The sequence below is a fragment of the Macrotis lagotis genome, chromosome 4, assembly GCF_037893015.1.
Source record: "Macrotis lagotis isolate mMagLag1 chromosome 4, bilby.v1.9.chrom.fasta, whole genome shotgun sequence".
NCBI lineage: Eukaryota > Metazoa > Chordata > Mammalia > Peramelemorphia > Peramelidae > Macrotis > Macrotis lagotis.
In genome coordinates, this window is record NC_133661.1 from 261,771,284 (window position 1) to 261,789,133 (window position 17,850).

The 17,850-nt window shown below is 35.1% G+C and overlaps 1 protein-coding gene across 3 annotated transcripts in view; it reads left to right on the forward strand.

The window, feature by feature from the left end:
• DAAM1 (dishevelled associated activator of morphogenesis 1) overlaps window positions 1-17,850 on the forward strand; it is a 222,193-nt gene that overhangs the window by 90,578 nt on the left and 113,765 nt on the right. For all 3 annotated transcript variants that reach the window (XM_074235915.1, XM_074235916.1, XM_074235917.1), the window contains exon 2: window positions 6,000-6,215. In XM_074235915.1, the coding sequence (XP_074092016.1) occupies window positions 6,036-6,215 (180 nt within the window). In that variant the 5' untranslated portion in view covers window positions 6,000-6,035. The remainder of the gene's footprint in view (window positions 1-5,999; window positions 6,216-17,850) is intronic.

Genomic DNA, 17,850 nt, shown 5'->3' on the forward strand with positions numbered 1-17,850 from the left:
CAAGGACTGCCCCCATTGGGCATGATGGCTATGAAATGTCTTTTCACAGCTTTCTGATTGAGAGGATGTGGATTTTTCAGAGGAAAACACAATTCCCTTTGCATTTCGGGGGGGGGGTTGTTATACTATTTCCAGATTATTTCTATTATTTTGTTTCCAAATCTAATTTGGCATCATATATTCTTGGGAAATAAAATCAAACTTGTGGAATGTGTAAAAGAAAAGGAAGAACTAGGAAAGAAGCAAAGCATTTTTCCCAAATTCCTCTAGATAAGATAATTTTGGTTAATTTACTATCATCACAATTCAAAATGCACATTTGTGAGCTCTTTAGAAATCTTTGAAACTCAGTTTTTAAGCTTTGTCAACTTTGTGCAACTTTAAATACATTTTTTATATTTAAAAATGTATTCTTAGCTTTGTTTTCCACCCCATTTACATTTTCCATTGTATTCTTCTTATCTCTTTCTAGCAAGCCACCCCTCATTAGTAGGAGAAAAACAGAAGGGTTAAAAAGTTCAGCAAAACTAACTAATGTATCAAAAGTCTGACATGTATAGTGATTGGCACCCATCCATGGTACTTACCTCTGCAAAAAATCATCTCTTCCTTGGATGCCATACTTGGTCATTTTAATTTCTCAGTATTCAATTACAACTGCTCTGTTGTTTTTTCCATTTACCTAGTTGTAGTCATTGAATATATTTTCCCCCTGGTTTTGCTTTGTTCACTTTGATACAGTTCGTTTATCTTCTTATTGGTTATTAAAATTCATCTGTATTAACAACAACATTGTGAGATGATCAACCTTGATGGAAGCAGCACTTCTCAGCAGTTCAGAGAGCTAGGACAATGTAATTCTATGGACAATGTTAATCCCCATCTAGAGGAAAAAAACAAAACAAAAAGCCCTTCAGAATCTGATGAACACTTTATAAAAGTTATCTCTTTTGTATCTCTTTCCCTGAATCCTAATTCCTCATATCAAAAATGACTAATCTGTAAACATGTTTATCAAAAATATGTATGTACAATACTAACCTGACTGCTACTGAGGGGACGGGAATGAGAAAGGAGGGTGGAAGAAAATTTAGTAACTTAAAAATATACATGTGCATATGAATGAAAAAATATTATAAAAGAAAAAATCCATCTATATTATTATTCTCTGTATTCTCTAAATTCATGATTTATTGCAGCACAGTAAAGAACTTGAAAGGTAAAGCCTTGGAAATTAGAATATAATGGAATGTCATTATAAGTATGTACCATAATTTAGACATCTATTTTGTTTCCTATCATTTGCTGCTACAAAAAGGGTTACTATAAATATGGTGATGCTACTTTGCTGATAGTTACAGTTCTTCAACTGGACTTCATAGATGTTTCAGGCACCTTTCTTTCTGGAGTATTTAGAGTTTACTAGCCTGGTTCTCTGCCCTGAGTAGTCAGAGGACAGGACAGGGAACTGAGTTTCATTCCAGTGGAACCATTCCTACTGAGTTCCTGTCCTCGTTTGTCTCTCTCCCTTTCCTTCCTCCTTTGGCTAGGTTGAAGAGCATCTATTACTATTATCGCTAGGCCTTGGGGTAAGTTTTCTGCAGCCTTGTGGGTTTGGGGTGTTCTCAGATAGATGGTAGCAAATTTCATTCTTCCCACTCCTATTCCATTCTCCTCATATATCTGAATAGAATCAATTTTTTTCACTTCTCAAAGCATGGGGGTAGGGGCATTAATAGTTACTGAGATCAAAATTTCTGCACAAAAAAAAGGGGATTGGTTGGTTGTATATCATTGCCAGGAAGTTGGAAGCTGATGTGAACAGACATACTAAGTGAGCGCTTCAAAATTAGCATTTTGTAGTTTTAATCCATAAATATTTTACTTTGCTGGATTCTCTTTGTCCTGTGAATTTGGGTGTACTCATTCTATAGCTGACACATAATTCCTCTTTTGAGAGATTATTGAGAATTTATGGGGTCTGGAAAAAAAGTTTCTAGCCTGCCATCTTATTATTCTTAGAACTCCACTATCTTTTATCTCCCAGTGGCATAATTTTTCCTTTAACTTTATCTGCAGTAAAGGAAGAAGATAGCCATTAGGTTATCTTCTAGTGCGTTTTCTTTTTACTCTAAGAGACAGACCTTTCTTTAAAAATCTTGATCTTTTAGGGGTGGCTAGGTGGTGCAGTGGAGAGAGCATTGGCCCTGGAGTCAGGAGTATCTGAGTTCAAATCCAGCCTCAGACACTTAATAATTACCTGGCTGTGTGGCCTTGGTCAAGCCACTTAACCCCATTGTCTTGCAAAAACCTAAGCAAAAATAATATTGATCTCTTAAAAGGAAACTTCAGGATCTGAATATTAGTGTTAATTTTATCAGATTTGTTTGAAATGTCATCCTTTCTTTTTCCTTTAGATTTACTTTTTATCAAAGACTTTCTCTTGTCTCTTTCAGAACCTCATATTGTTGTGAGGCTCAAATGAGAATGTGTATGTAAAGCATTTTGTAAATGTCAAACTATTATATCTGATATATCTGATAACTTTGCTTCAGGAAGCCTAGAGATCAGACAAATCCCTTCTGGCATTTGGGTAACAAAGAAAAAAAAAATGACCTAATTTGATTGCTAAGATGTCAGCATTTTATTGGAGCATTTTTGTAGAATTAAAAATAAAAGATTATCTTGATTGAAATGCAAGTAGACACGCAAGTCTAGTTCTTAACGTAGCTTGCAAATACAGGCAAGCACATCATCACATGCAATTTCTACCGATATTTGGTGCATTCAGCTCTTCTCAACTTGAATGGATGGTACATGCAGCACTTATTTAGAGAGTGTTTATGCCATATCATTGAAAAGATTGAAACCAAATTGTATTAGTCACCAGCACAGTGATCTTATAATGGAAATACATTGCTCAGATTATCATTAGGAAATGCTAATCCGTTAATCAGGGATTATCAATGTTATACTAAAGCCTTTCTGTTAGAATATGGCATATATATTAGTTTTTCAGTAACTGGAAAGGGATAGTTTAGAAAGACTTTTGCAAGTCAAAGACTTGAGGATGATTGATAGCACTCTCCCCATCAGGCTAGAAGAAATGAAGTTGAAAAATTGTTTAAGAAATTCTAAGAAGTTAAGAAGAACATGGTAAACCTGTGACCAATTGTATAGAGTCTTATTCTCTTGGTCAATAAATAAGTCTGGATGGAGACATCTACCCTGGCTACACAGCTTTAGACTATATTTTGAGAATGGATTAAATTGCTTTGGAATAGAGAATTAGTTGAAAGACTGGATTTGCTAGATTGAAAGCCCATTTCATTATCAATATCTTGAAAAGATCCCTATATACTTCATGGAAGGTAATAGCTTCACCTCTGTTGAGGAAAAGCAAGAATTAAAAATAGATCTATTTATATTATAATATAGTATTAATAATAGAAAATACACAGACTGTTTTTCCAGTGTCCTTTTATTGTTATAGGGCACCTGAAGAATCTCCAGATGAAGTCTTATTTTTGAGTTATTTTCATTTTAAGAGTTCCCCACCACTACCACCACCAAAAGGATATTTTGACTAATTGGAGGAATATTATTGACAGACTGTCTGATTCTTTGCTAAGGAAAATGCACCTGTTCAGAATCCAAAATAGCTACTTAATTGTTTCCTTGTGCAGTGCATAGCAGTTTCCTGCAATGTTTCAGATGAACTACATTTTAGATACACTAGAGATTTCCTTTTTTGCTTCTGAACAATGCCAGAAGCTGAAGAGATCACTGGTTGAAGGCTCAGATGCCATGGTAGAATTGACCTGATCTGAATAAAAATGATCCAGGATGAAAGCCTCTGCCTGAAACATTAGGGAATCCTATATGAAACTTGGGACATTTGAATTGGATCTTGAAGGATATTTAGCATTTCTATAAGTAGAAATGAAGCAGAACATTACAGATAGAGGCAATAGCATGAATAAAGTCCTCAAAAAAAGGAAATAAAAAATTCTGTACAATGAATAAGAACATGTAGTTCAATTAAAATACAGGTAGTATATATAATATATATATATGTGTGTGTGTGTGTATGTATATATATATGTATATGTATGTATAGACAGAGAGACAGATATAGTAGTTTAGGCAAAAAGGTATTTGACAAAACACAATCTCATGACTTCATCAACAGTTTATCACTTCTGAGACTGGAAAGGGGAGACCTGCCATAGCCCTAATTGTTTGGGGAAGCTAGTGATCCCAGCTGGGCTGGTTCAGAGAATAAATACATAGCCCAAGAGAGACAACCCTGTGGATGATATCCTTTTGTTTATGAAACCATAGTATTAGGCAATCAACTAGAAGTAATATATTAGCTATTTGGTTAATTATCTCTGAAATTATCTCTGTCTTGAGGATAGTGAAAAATCTCAGGTTTTTAATAGTCAGATTTATTCAGATGTGTTTTTAATGCACTTTAAAAAAAGAACAAAAAAACCCTTCTTATTCTATACACCAGAACTGAGGTGTCAAATTTGCTACCCATAGGCTACAAACTCCTGCAGAACTTCCAGAGTTAGAACCAGATTAAAATGTAATTGAGAAGTGTTTAACAAGATAAATTTGAAAATACAATAAGATATGCATCATGTAAATTTGTGCTCTCCACATGTCCAATAAGGATCCAGAGATCTCTATTTGAGTTTGATACCTAGGAGTTAGAAGATCTCCAGCAACCTGTCTAAAAAATATGTATCTTCCAGTTAGCCACTTCTTTTTGGTGCCCTTAGAGCTCTTTAGATACTCTGAAATTTGGAGATGAGACCTTGTTTGGTGATAGTGTTATAAAAGGCATTATTAAATTGCTTTGAATTCAATTAAGTAATTGTGATGAACAATTTGGCTTTCAAACAAAAAACACCTTGTCAGAGCCATCATTCTGGTTTTTAATCATGGGATTTGATTCTATTACTTACCTCATTATCTCATTACCAGTCAAACAGAACCCAAGATACACATTCTTGTTTTATTGAACTGTTTTGAGTTTTTTTAACTGAAAAAATGTTCTAGATTGATTTTTAAACCTCAGTTTGCACAATTATTTTATTGCTAGTTCAGACAGAGTTTAGTGCTTCCTTGTAAAAATCACAATATGATAGCTTTTTAATTGTGCTCCTTTTATTTTCATTTAATTATTGAGCACTCATTTATTGACATTCTGTTAGGTATCGAGAGGAATACAGAGATGAAGAATGATATGGGCCCTGTTATCAAGAATTTTGCAGTCTAGGGGGAAAGAAATTTACAGGCTATACTAATAACATAGATGGTATGTACAGGAACTTGCTTATGGGCTCCATTTTTCAGTGTTTGCATTTTCTCTTTGGAAATGGACATGACACAAATCAAGACTTGATTTATTATTTCAGTGATTGTCTAGATCAGAGTAATCACTGGCAGGTTGAATAGTACAACTGGAAACAGAATAACATCATTGGGAAATATTTAGTAAAATAAATAAAAATAAGATAGAACACAGATAATGCTAACATGTGATTTTTTTGTAGTCAGTATGGCTCACAGGAATCCTTATGTAAAATTTTCTGGCCCCTATTTCTATTTGAGTTTTATACTACTGGTCTAGACTCAAGAAAGTAATGGAGAAAATGTTAATAATTTAACTTAAATGTATGTCCTTTGTACATTTTTGTTGTTGCTCTGTTTTTATTTTATGAGCAATCTCCTTAATATAAGGAAGTATGCTTTAAGAGAATTAAAAATGATTTTTTTAAAAATAAAAACCGTTAACAATTTAATGAAGGGAAAAAATGTTAAGACTTGAATTTGTCCTGAAAATATCTAATACCAACCTGTTTATTCATTTCTGTAACTGTCTACACTTTAACATAACCTCTTGCTGGTATTGCATGTTTGTAATTTGGTTTGATAGATTTTCTTATTTGAATACGAGTACCTCACCTTCCATTTTCTCTTTTTAGGCCTTAGTCATTTAAGGAGTATAAAGAATCTTGATCATGACCCCAAGGAAAAGAAGTGGACGGATTTCATTTGTCTTTTGCTGTTTCCAAAGTAATGATCCCCCCGAGATCACATATCGATTACGCAATGACAGCAATTTTGCGCTTCAGACGATGGAACCTGCATTTCCCATGCCCCCTGTGGAAGAACTGGATGTTATGTTCAGTGAACTTGTGGTGAGTATTGGGTATGAACTAGTAACTCTAGTAAGATGGAGGAGGACTCCAGAAGAAACCTAAGCAATGACAATTGGCTTCTCTTTCCTCACAGCAGTATCCTGTATTCCTTTTTATTTTCCCTTCCCTCATCACTAGGTTTAAAAAGAAAAAGTAGGAAGATGGGGAAAGATGAAATAGATGTACACAAGTGTTCTGGAGTTGTTTTAAAATGGTAGAATGGATTTAGACCCTTAAGGAGGCCATATTGCATCCTGCCTTACTGTCCCTTCTGGTCAGTAGTGACCTTTGGTGAGACTTGAAAGTACTAAGTAATACCCCATATTCTTCTTACATTCTGGGAAATTGCTCAAGACCTTTTACTCCCATGAACTCTGTGATTTTTTTGGACAGTTCCAAACATACCATTCCTTTTCTTCCTTTTTTTTTCTTTAACAGAAAAAAATGAGGATCCCTTTTAAAAAAAATTTTTGCAAGGCAATAGAGTTAAGTGAATTGCCTGCATTCACACAGCTAGGTATTAAGTATCTCAGGTTGGATTTGAATTCAGGGCCTCCTGGTTCCAGGGTCAGTGCTCTATCCACTGGACCATCTAACTGCTTGATTATTATTATAATCATATATTGTATATTATTATTATTATTATTATTATTTATATATTATATGCAATTATTTATAATTATATATTATTTTCAAAAGCCTGTTTTTGCTTGGGGGGATTGCAAGTCAATGGGATTAAGTGACTTGCCCAAGGTCACACAGCTAGGTAATTATTAAGTGTCTGAGGCTGGATTTGAACTCAGATCCTCCTGACTCCAGGGCCAGTGCTCTGTCCTCTGTGCCACCTAGCCAGCCCTTGAGGATACTTATTTTTAAGACTCTTTGAAAGATATAACCTTAGTATCATTATGTAGTGTAATGATAGGTTTTGGGGGCAGGAATCATTTTTGCCCTAAACAAGAGAAGGAGCTTAAGTTAGGGACCAGAGTGGTTACCTAATCTAATGCCCATGTTTTTTCAGATGAGGAAACTGAGATCTAGAGACTGTAATTTGCCCAAGGTTACACAAGCAATAAGTGGCAGAACCAGGATTTAAAACCCAGGTCTTTTTCCTCCACATTCAACATTCTTTGTGCTGATTCAATCTGCATATGTATATGTGTGTCTGACCTTATAGAAGGTTTTTCAGGAAAGACCATACTGACGATTAGCCCATTGAATACCAGGTTGTCATATATTATCATCACATGGCAAAGACTAGTGCTTTGCCCAGCACTGCTGATATCCCTTGGTGCCTCAATGATATGAAAGGAATCAAACTCATTTAAGGTCAAGACACTCCCGAAGTAGCCAGACCATCTTCAGTAGTCCCGTATCCTAAAAACTGAACCCTTGGATGGAGTGATTCTGGTAAAGACAAGTGAGAAGGATGTCTTGCACAGTATTTCCCGAACTATAATAAACATATTGTGCAACTCACACCTCCAATTATTTGATTGGTTGGTGTGGACTTTGTTCTTTGAAGGACTAGTAGTCATAGACATAGTGTGATCTTTGCCTAAAAGATGATCATCTAAATAGAAGCATAGGCATAGAAATGCAAATTAATACAATATAAGCAATGAGTACAGTGGACTGAAGAATAAGGAGATATGGTAGTTTTTTGAATGATGTTTTCAAGTAGAAGAAAGAAATAGTGATAATTAAAATGTTAGACCTTTAAAGAAAGGAAATAAATCTTAAGTCAAAGCACCATCCCCCCCCCCCCCCGGCCCCATTTAATGAATTTTAAAAACCAAAGACAAGTAGAATCAAATTTGTCGGCTCGGGCTCTTTAAAAACTTTTTTTGGGGGGGGGAACTTTACTTATCAGCATGATACCTAGACTTTCTGGGCATTAGAGCCCCTTGAACAAAGAGCAGAACCAGAGCTCTTATAGATGCTCCTATAGTACCTCAGGTAACTGTAATAGACCTACTTCCCAGGAGAAGATAGGAAGAATTGGATGGCCTGGTGACAAATGAGTGGAGACAGTTCACTCATTGTCTTGTATACAGAAGGGAGAAATCCTCTGAGCTTTAGATTTTTGGTGTCTTAATTCTGGGAGAGCAGCTGTTAGTTGTTAGATAGCTAGTGCCAAACCAAAACTTTAGGTCCAAATCATTGAAAAGACAAACTGTTTTGGGATTTGCAATGTTTCTGGTAAGTAACTGACTCTTGACTACTACTTGATTTCACTCAGAATCAACCACAAGCCCTTTTACAAATTCCATTGCTTTAATGTGAGGAGTGGGAGTTTGTTTACAGTCACAAGACTCAGCTGTTTCTTGGGAGGCCGAGTGAGGGAGGCAAGGAGATAAATTTCTTAATTTTTATATCAACCATAATTAAGGAATCTGTGATCAGCAGAGGTGACACCCTTTGGTATGGTGACATATAAATGGGAGCAATTAATAATCAATATAAATAGGAGCGGTTTTTACATAACAATTATTTCTGTTGCCTGTCAAATCCACCTCCTTCTTTTCACTCACTAAAGCCCCCGCCCCCTTTGTTCTGGTCTCATCTCTTCTCTCCTCTGCTCTCATCTCTTCTCTCCTCTGCTCTTTACACATCTTCATTACCTTTCTTCTCAGTATAACTGGCAAAGGAATTTTTCTAAGGTACAGGTTTGATCACATTAATTCCCTAGACAGAATCTCTTCTGTCTCTCTCTCTTTCTCTGTAATAAAAATGCCAGCTCAGGGCAGCTAGATGGCACAGTGGATAGAGCACCAGCCCTGGAGTCAGGAGTCTCTGAGTTCAAATCCGGCTTCAGACACTTAATTACCTAGCTGTGCGGCCTTGGGCAAGCCACTTAACCCCATTTGCCTTGCAGAAAACAAAACAAAACAAAAAACCTTTTAAAAAAGCAACAACAATAAAATGCCAGTTCCTCAGTCTACCATTTTAAGAATCTTCAGTCTGATGGGAATGAGGGGTGAGGGGTCAGAAGATAATAATGGAAAAATTTGTGTACCAGCATGTTTATGTAAAAATTATCTTGGAGATAATGACATAGCAACCCTATGCATTATTTCTGTTTGGTGGATGAGGAAACTGTGGCCCAGAGATAATACCTGGGACATTTGAATATGTGATTCTGAGTATTGCTTGCCCTAAGTTACAGCTACCCAGTGGCACAGTTCAGTTTTGGATCCTGATCTTCTGATTCCAAATTCCATGCTTGAAAAATGCCTATCAAAATTCTCAAGTTATAATTTCAGTTTACAGTTTCACATCCCGTGAATTAAATAGCTTGAGTTAGCTTTGAATAAAAATCCTCCTTTCTTCCTACACTAAATTTAAGTTGATTCTTTAGGTCTTTTTTCCTCCAACCCCAATGGCAATGATTTTCTATGAGTCTTCTGACCTATTTTCTAAATCCTGTCTTTGGTAATTCTCTAAATCAAAAAGTCAAGGGAGGAGTACTCATTTTATATATTAGTGGAAGGAAAAGTTTCAGGCTCACTTTTAATCCTTTTTTCCAAAAGGCAAATATTCTTATGTATTAAATAGGAATCTTTAGGATTCTCTGTAGATCTGATGACCTCGAGAAATTCTAAAAAGTGTATTCTCAGTACCTGTGTATTAGTGGTAGATTTATCATTACTCAAGATTTTCCCTGTCAGAATACTGGCAAAAAAAAAAAAAAACAACTTTCTCTGCTATGGGGAAGAATATTCATTGATGATTAAAGTATGTAATGTTTTTCTAAGTAAAGTACTATGTTCTTCCCTGACAATTCCCCATTCTCAAACTATCCCTTTTTATGTTTTCAGAGTAGCACAGCAGCCCCAAAGAAGGAATGGGGGTCTCTTTTTCCCAATGTGCAAGGTAAAAAGTAACTGACTCTGGAGTCAGAGACCCGGGATTCAAATCCTTCCTCTGCCATTTATTGCCTCTGTGATCTTAGACAAGTCTCTTCTTGAACCTTATTTGTTAAATGAGAGCATTGGATTAGATGGTTTCTGAGGTCTTTCCCATCTGTCTATCCATGATCCTATGATCTTTGCTCCTCAAGGATTACTTTAAAAGAATATCACTTAATGGTAGTCATAGCAAAGTTAAATTCCTATTACCATAAAGAATATTCTTGTGAAAATGAAGCTTGTTTGAAGTGTGCTTTAAAATAATTCACCTCTTTTTTGGCATCTGTAATTGGTTACTTTCTCTCAACCAGCATACTTAATTGCTCAACATCTTTGGCTTATAGCTCTTAATTCTTTGGTCTATTAAGAAGTAGAATTCTTGGAAAAGAATTGGAAATTGAGGGGATGACCATTTATTGGGGAATGGCATGTGAATGTCATGAATACTATTGTGCTATAAGAAATGCTTTCAGAAAAACCTGGAAGACATGAATTGATGCAAAATGAAGTGAGCAGAACCAGAACATTGTACATAGCAACAGCAACTTTGTGGATGTTTAACTATGACTGACTTAGTTATTTTCAGCAGTATGGTTATGTAAAATGCTATTCACATTCAGAGAAAGAACTGTGATGGAGTCTGAATGTAGATCAAAACATAGTCTTCATTTTTTATTTTCATGGTCTTTTCCTTTTGTTCTGTTTCTTCTTTCACAACATGACTGATATGGAAATATGTTTTATATGATTGCACATATATAACCTATATCAAATTACTTACCATCTTAGAGAAGAAGAGGAAAGGAAGAAAAAATTTGAAATTCAATTTTATTTTGAAAATGAATTTTAGGTGCATCTAGTGGCATCATGAATAGAACACTGACCCTGGAGTCAGGATAACCTGGGTTCACATCCTGGTCCTGACACATAGCTGTATGACCCTGAGCAAGTCATTTAAGCCCAATTCCTTTGCAAAAAAAATTATGAAAATGATTTTTTTCATGTAATTGGAAAAAATTAAATACTATGGAAAAAGAAGTAGAATTCTTTACATCCTAATAATGGTATAGCTTTTTTATTTTTGAAAGCTTCTTGTTTTTCATTAATGAGTTTTTAAGTATTAAGAAATAGTCTTGTTTATTACTGATAATTGCTGGTGAAACAATAATACTAAAAATAGAAGTGTGAGACAGTAGTAGTTGTTGGTGTAAATATATTTCACTTAGGCTGCAGTAAAAATACTTTGCTATTAAATGATTTTAGTAAATGAAAGACTAAGGAAGTCCATTTTTTTAAATGCTGAAGAGAGGAGAAGCTGAGGAAGGAATTAAATATGAACGAAGGAATTCAGCTGATCAGAGTCAGAGAAAGGAATTCACACTGAAGATAACCAGTTCCAAATTAATTCACTTGGGAAACTACATCAGTAACCTCCTCATTACTCAGAGTGTACTGTGAACCATTTGGAATGAAGGGAGCTAAAGGAAATCAGTCTCAAGTATCTAGTACAATACAGTTTTATTCATTCCCTCTGTTAGCTACATAGTTACTTGTTCACTCAGGGCAAAGAATGATGTATGCAGGCAAATAACAAGGAATGTGTTCCATTAGAATCTCATTTTTTAAGGTGAACTGGGCTTTATTCCTTTGTCTTGAACAGGTTCTTTTTCCGCCTCATGTTCTGGAAAAAACCTTTACTTTTAAACTAACACCATGACCAAGGCTAGAGAACCTGAGACACCAACCTTAATAAGAACTCAAGTAATGGAAAATTAGTATGAACTTGCCTCCTGAGAAAAACATAGAACTTGAATGGTGTGTCCTTCAAATTAGAATGTTAATGAGTTCTATATTAATAAATGGAGTGGGGCAGCTAGGTGGTGCACTGACCCTGGAGTCAGGAGGACCCGAGTTCAAATTTGGCATCAGATACTTAATATTTGCCTAACTGTGTGACCTTGGGCAAGTCATTCTTAACTCCATTGCCTTAAATAAATAAAATTTAAAAACATAAGTGGAGAAAATTAGGCTATTTAATAACATCTTGACGTTTCTCTATCTTTTTTGGGGGGAGGGTGTTATGTTTACTTTCACAACAAGATTATTCTAGTAATGTAAAAATAAATAAATATATCATTAAAAAAGAGTCTACCTAGGTCAGCAGACTCTATGTCATAGTGGCAGTATAGAATTCTTTTTTAATAATCCCTTAAAATATATAAAATAAAGTGCATAGATTAACAAAAGAAAAATAATTATATTGAAATATAGCTGTAATTTTTTTCCCATCCAAGTCCCAACTACCCGAAATCTTGGGGTTAGAGAGAGACTTTAGGAACTCTTAAGTTAGATCAGTCTTGTTTCCAGTTGAAATAATGGAATGGAATAAGTATATAGTGTCAGTCTCTTTTCAAATGTATTTCATCTGATCCTCACATCAGTCCTTTGAGGTAGGTTCTGTGATTATGCTCATTTTCCAGTTGAGGAAAATAAAGCTGACTTTAAGTGACTTGCCAAGGGGTTATGCAGACTGAAGCTAAATTTGAATTCTGATTTTCCTGACTCCAGGACAGCACTTTATTCACTGTGCCACCTAATTGCCTCCATTGTCTAGAATCACTTTTTGGTGCAGATGATAATTTAATAGAATGACTGCTATTTTTAGAAAGCATTCTATTTACATTAATTTTTTAAAAAAACAACTATGCATTGCCCATAAAAGGTCACATGTAAACTTGTTTGAAAGGAAGGACGTTAGTTGAAGTAGAAGGGAAAAAATGTAGAATTCCTCTTCTTTTGACATTGCAGTGTTCTTAATATAAATCTTATCCATGATTTCATAGAACAGGTTTGGAAAGCATTGAAAATATGCAAGAACACCACAAAAGGAAGTAGATAATTTGAGATATGGTCTTGAATGAAAGTATTTGTAAATTCTCATGCTATAAATGTGAAACATTGCCAACAAATGACAGATATCAAGAGAGTGAAAATATCCTAAGACTGAGACTTTTTAAACAAAAAGTTGTTTTGACTTTAATAGCAACTGAGTTTGATAATATAGGCTAACATTCAGATCATAGACTTTACTTTTCTGGGTGGGACTGGGGGGTAGGGGCAAAGCATCTGCTTGCACTTTTAATCTTATTGTTACAATGTGTTTCAGTAAATCAATTAGTTTTGGCACTAGACCTCCATCCCCTGGAGAATATATTTGTCTAGATTGGCTAGAGAAGCATTTGATGAAGTATTTCATGCCATTTCAGTGGGAAAAAAATGGAGGGATGTGGGCTAAATGATAATATGATTAAATGATTTGGACCTGGTTGAATGTCTGGACCTTGTCATTAATAGTTCATTGTCAGCTTGGCAAGAAATCTCCATTGGAATGCCCTAACCATTCATATCTAACCATCTTTTCCCTAACTTGGATAAAGATATAGATGATACAAGATGGAAGTGACAGCCAAGATATGGACGATAAAGTCAGACCCCAAGATTTTGATAGACTAGAGCATTTGTCACAATCTAATAAGATAATATTTAATGAGGATAAATGTTTTACTCTTGGTTTAAAAAAGCAGCTTCTCAATTTGATGGTAGATAGTTGCATGATTAGACAAAAATTTGTTTCAAAAGATCTGGTGGTTGTAGTACACTACAATTCAATGCTTAATTCAACAATCAAAACTAAAACAAACAACTAATGCCATCTTGGACCACATTAGAAGAGGCACAGCTTTCAAGGATAAGGTTGTACCCATAGTGTATTATGCCTTGACCAGACCACATCAGAGAATTATATTTAGTTCTGGCCATCAGAGACATGTGGATGACCCACAGGTAACTGCTACCCACCAGAGAGCAGATTGGTACATTTTCAGTATTTACACTTAAAAAATTAGCAATAACTACAAATTAGGGCTTGATTTATAGTTTTGGTGATTGTCTAGATTTAAGAAAGTGATAGAGAGACAATACTTATAAGGCAATTTAAGCTTAAGTATATCATGCATTTTTATTTGGAGAGTTAGTTGTTAAACATTTACTCTCAACATCCCCAAAAGAGCATTAGAAAGCTAGAAAAGCATCAAAAGGAGGGATAATATCAATGTCATATGAAAACAATTTGAAGAAACTGGGGTGGGGCGAGATTACAAAAACCAGCAAAGATTGGTAGCAGTTTTCAAGCATTTGAAAGTCTATTATATGGGAAAGGGGATTAAAAAGTGTTCTGTTTTGTCCCAGTGTGTAGGACAGGGAACAATAACTGAAAGTTGCAGAGAGACATTTAATTTAATCTGTCTCTCTGCCTGTCTCTGTTTCTCTGTCTCTTGTTGTCTGTCTGTCTGTCTCTTTCTCTCTCTCTCTCTCTCTCTCTCTCTCTCTCTCTCTCTCTCTCTCTCTCTCTCTCTCTCTCTCTCTCCTTCTCTCTGTCTCCCCCTCCCTTTCTTTCCCCCGGTTCTTACTCCTCTCTTCTCCTCTGTGTGTGTATATGAGCATACAACACAACTTCTGAACAATTGTCAAAAATGGAACAGGATGTCTCTAGAGGTGATGAGTTTCCCCTCCTTCGGTCAGAGACTGGACAATTACTTCTCAGCTATGTTTTAGGGGATATTTCCATTGGGCTTCATGACTACTGAAGTTCTTCCAAATCTAAACTTGTGATTGTGTGAAGTAGAAGCCAAGTGCTGGACAGAATGACCAACTGGGGCCTCCTATGTTTCTAAGATCCATAGAAACACATTACAATATAAATGAAGCTCTGAGAATTTTTTTTCCCTCACGTGGTTCCCAGCAGAGCACTTTGGATAGAGAGCTCTCATTGAATGAATCTATTTTTTCTTGGTTTATGAATTGTTGACCTTAGTTATTGCCCTTAGTGGTAGATAAATTTTTCAAATTACTTTTGAACCTTGAATGCCTGAGTGCATTCACCTCCTTATTAGATTAAGAGAATTGAAGGGGGAGGAGGAAATGGATTATAAAATATTTGGAAGTGAGAATGCCTTAATGGCAACTGAAATGATTATGGTGATATAAAATTATAACTCCATTCTGATATATATCACTTAAAAATTCTAGGTAATCTTTTTGTCATTCCTGTGACATTTTAGAGCTTGCACCCAGATAGAATGCAACTAGAATGTAAACATATTAATTTAGTGTATTTATTAGGATTTATGTCTTTGGCAACCTAATCATAAATATGTGTTTTAAAAATAAACAACTGTTTGCCCAGAGAAACAAAAATGCAGAATCATTTGAGTCATAATATGCATCTTCAAGTATGATTTGGCTCTTGCTTTCCTGGTTTTTATCTGGCATATGCAACTGAGTTTCTATTTTGAATTTCTCTTTTTGAAAAATAACTTTTTAATTTAGTAGCATTCAAACTATTATGTACAAACTGCACAAATACAAGTTTTTATGTTAATATGGACCAATATAGATATTAAAAGATATATGTGACTTCATTTCTATAACTTCACCAGGATTTTTAATCTAAACCACACTGATATAAAAAATTGGCTTCAAATGTTTAATGAGATATGTAAAAAACTTCACTGTGCAAGGATCTTCAAAAAAAAACCCTTTTTAGATAGATAGATCACTAGGCTTGGAGACTGGAAGAACTGAGTTCTAATTCTACTTTTACCCTAGGCAATCCATTCACATTAACTCAACTTCCATTTCCCCTCTGTAAGAGGGAATTAATTTGTAATTCCACCTATATCACAGTACTTTATTAGGATCAAAATGAGCTTTGTAAATTTTAAAACTATATGTAAATGTTGGTTATTAGTTGTAGCAGTACTTAGACAAATAAAATCATTTTCAATCGACTTAGGTTTAAGTCCAGAAAGACTTAGGTTTAAGTCTTGCTTCCAGTACATCCTAACTATATGACCCTGGGCAAGTCATTTAATTTCTCAGTATCCTAAGAAACTCATAAAGACTATAATTTACAAAGGAGTTACTAACGTGCATTGGTAGAGTTTCCTCATCTCAAAGTTCCCTATCAGTGTAAATGCAGGGCCAATACCTGTCCCTATCCTAACAATCAATGTTAGGTGTAGATACACACCAGTGTGATTACAGATGGATCAAAGTGTTAAAGTGATTAATTAGACTGTAAACTTTCTATGTGCCTTTCCCTTATTAATCTAATTTTTCTCCTCCACAATCCCTAATAGTGTAATTTTACTTTTAAAAGAATTAAAATATGTTGATTAGTACCCTGAGTCCTGTTTCTAGCTAAAGTTAGTTCTGATTTTTGTGACTTATTGTGGGAGGGCTTTGTCCTCTTGAGAGATATGCCCTCAACATTTCCTAGCAAGTCACTGTTTTTCTCCTGGTCAGTTCTCAATAAGTCCACTGATTGACCTACAGCTGCTAGCTGTTTGTTTCTTCACACAAAGCAGTACTTATACAATAAATGGAACCATATGTCCAAAAGCTAACCGAGAGACAAATCTATTCATTGTTTTCTGGAAAAGGTTGACATTTCTTAGCTTTGGACATGAAGTTTCAGAAAGTAAACACTAAGAGATTTTAAGTGTAATCTTCAGAAATGATAGTACTTTTCATTGCACTGACAATCTATACTTATGTATTAGCTTTCATAGAGCATGATGGTTCTATTGCACTTCCTCTCTGAAGGACATGTGCTTTGTGTTGGTTTCCAATAAATGCTGATGAATTTGTGCTAGGTTTGCGTGGACTCTCTTGCCAAGATATCATTTACAGCAAGAAAATAGAAATTCCTGAGCCTAAAGATTAGCAAATAAAAGATAAGCAGTAACCTTTTGATGAGATTTTTGTCTTCTCTGAAAACATTTTTTGGTTTTCTTCTTTTCAAGTACATTCATCATTGCAATCCCTCTATCCCTTACATAAGCCTTACTATACCTAGGTTTAAAGGTGGTTCCCTCCCGCCTCTAGAGGAGGACTTTATTGACACATTTCTCTTATGAACTTAAACACTGACAAATACGGCCATTTCACTATAAGAAGAAAAGAGAATTGATTGCATATGAAACTGACTTTTTATTATTAATAATTAATGTTTAATTAGTAAATAATAAATTCTCTTGCTGTTCTCCATATACTCTTACGATCCAACTACAATGGCCTATTTACTACTCCTTAGTTTTATTATTATGACTTTTCTTTTACCTTATTGTAGAATGCTCTCCCTTCTCACTTTTGTAACTTAGAATCCTTAATTTTATTCAATACTGAACTCAATGCTTCTACCCCCCATTTTTAAAAATTTTTAAGAAGGCCTAGTTTCCCTTTCTATCTGGTATGTTATCTGTTACACTTGCTCAGCCATTTTAGTCTTGTATGATTCTCCATGATTTGGGGTTTTCTTGGCAAAGACATTTTTTTTAATTACAGATGAGGAAACTGAGGCAAACTCATGGTACCCATGATGATGATGATGATGATGATGATGATGTTGTTGTTTTGTCCCTGATGGTAGGGAGTGTTCTTGCTTTTCTTTCTATCCTTAGCATATACTACATGATAAATGCTAACTAAATCCTTCTTGACTGTGTAGTATAATGGTTAAAACACATTTGCCTCAAAATTCTTAGCCTTTCATGCAAAGAAAAGGCAGAAAAGTAATCTCAGGCTCAGTTCCAACTCTTCGGACATCTTCACTAAAACCACCTGTGATTCTGCCACATGGTTGGCTCTTGCAGCCCTTGTTC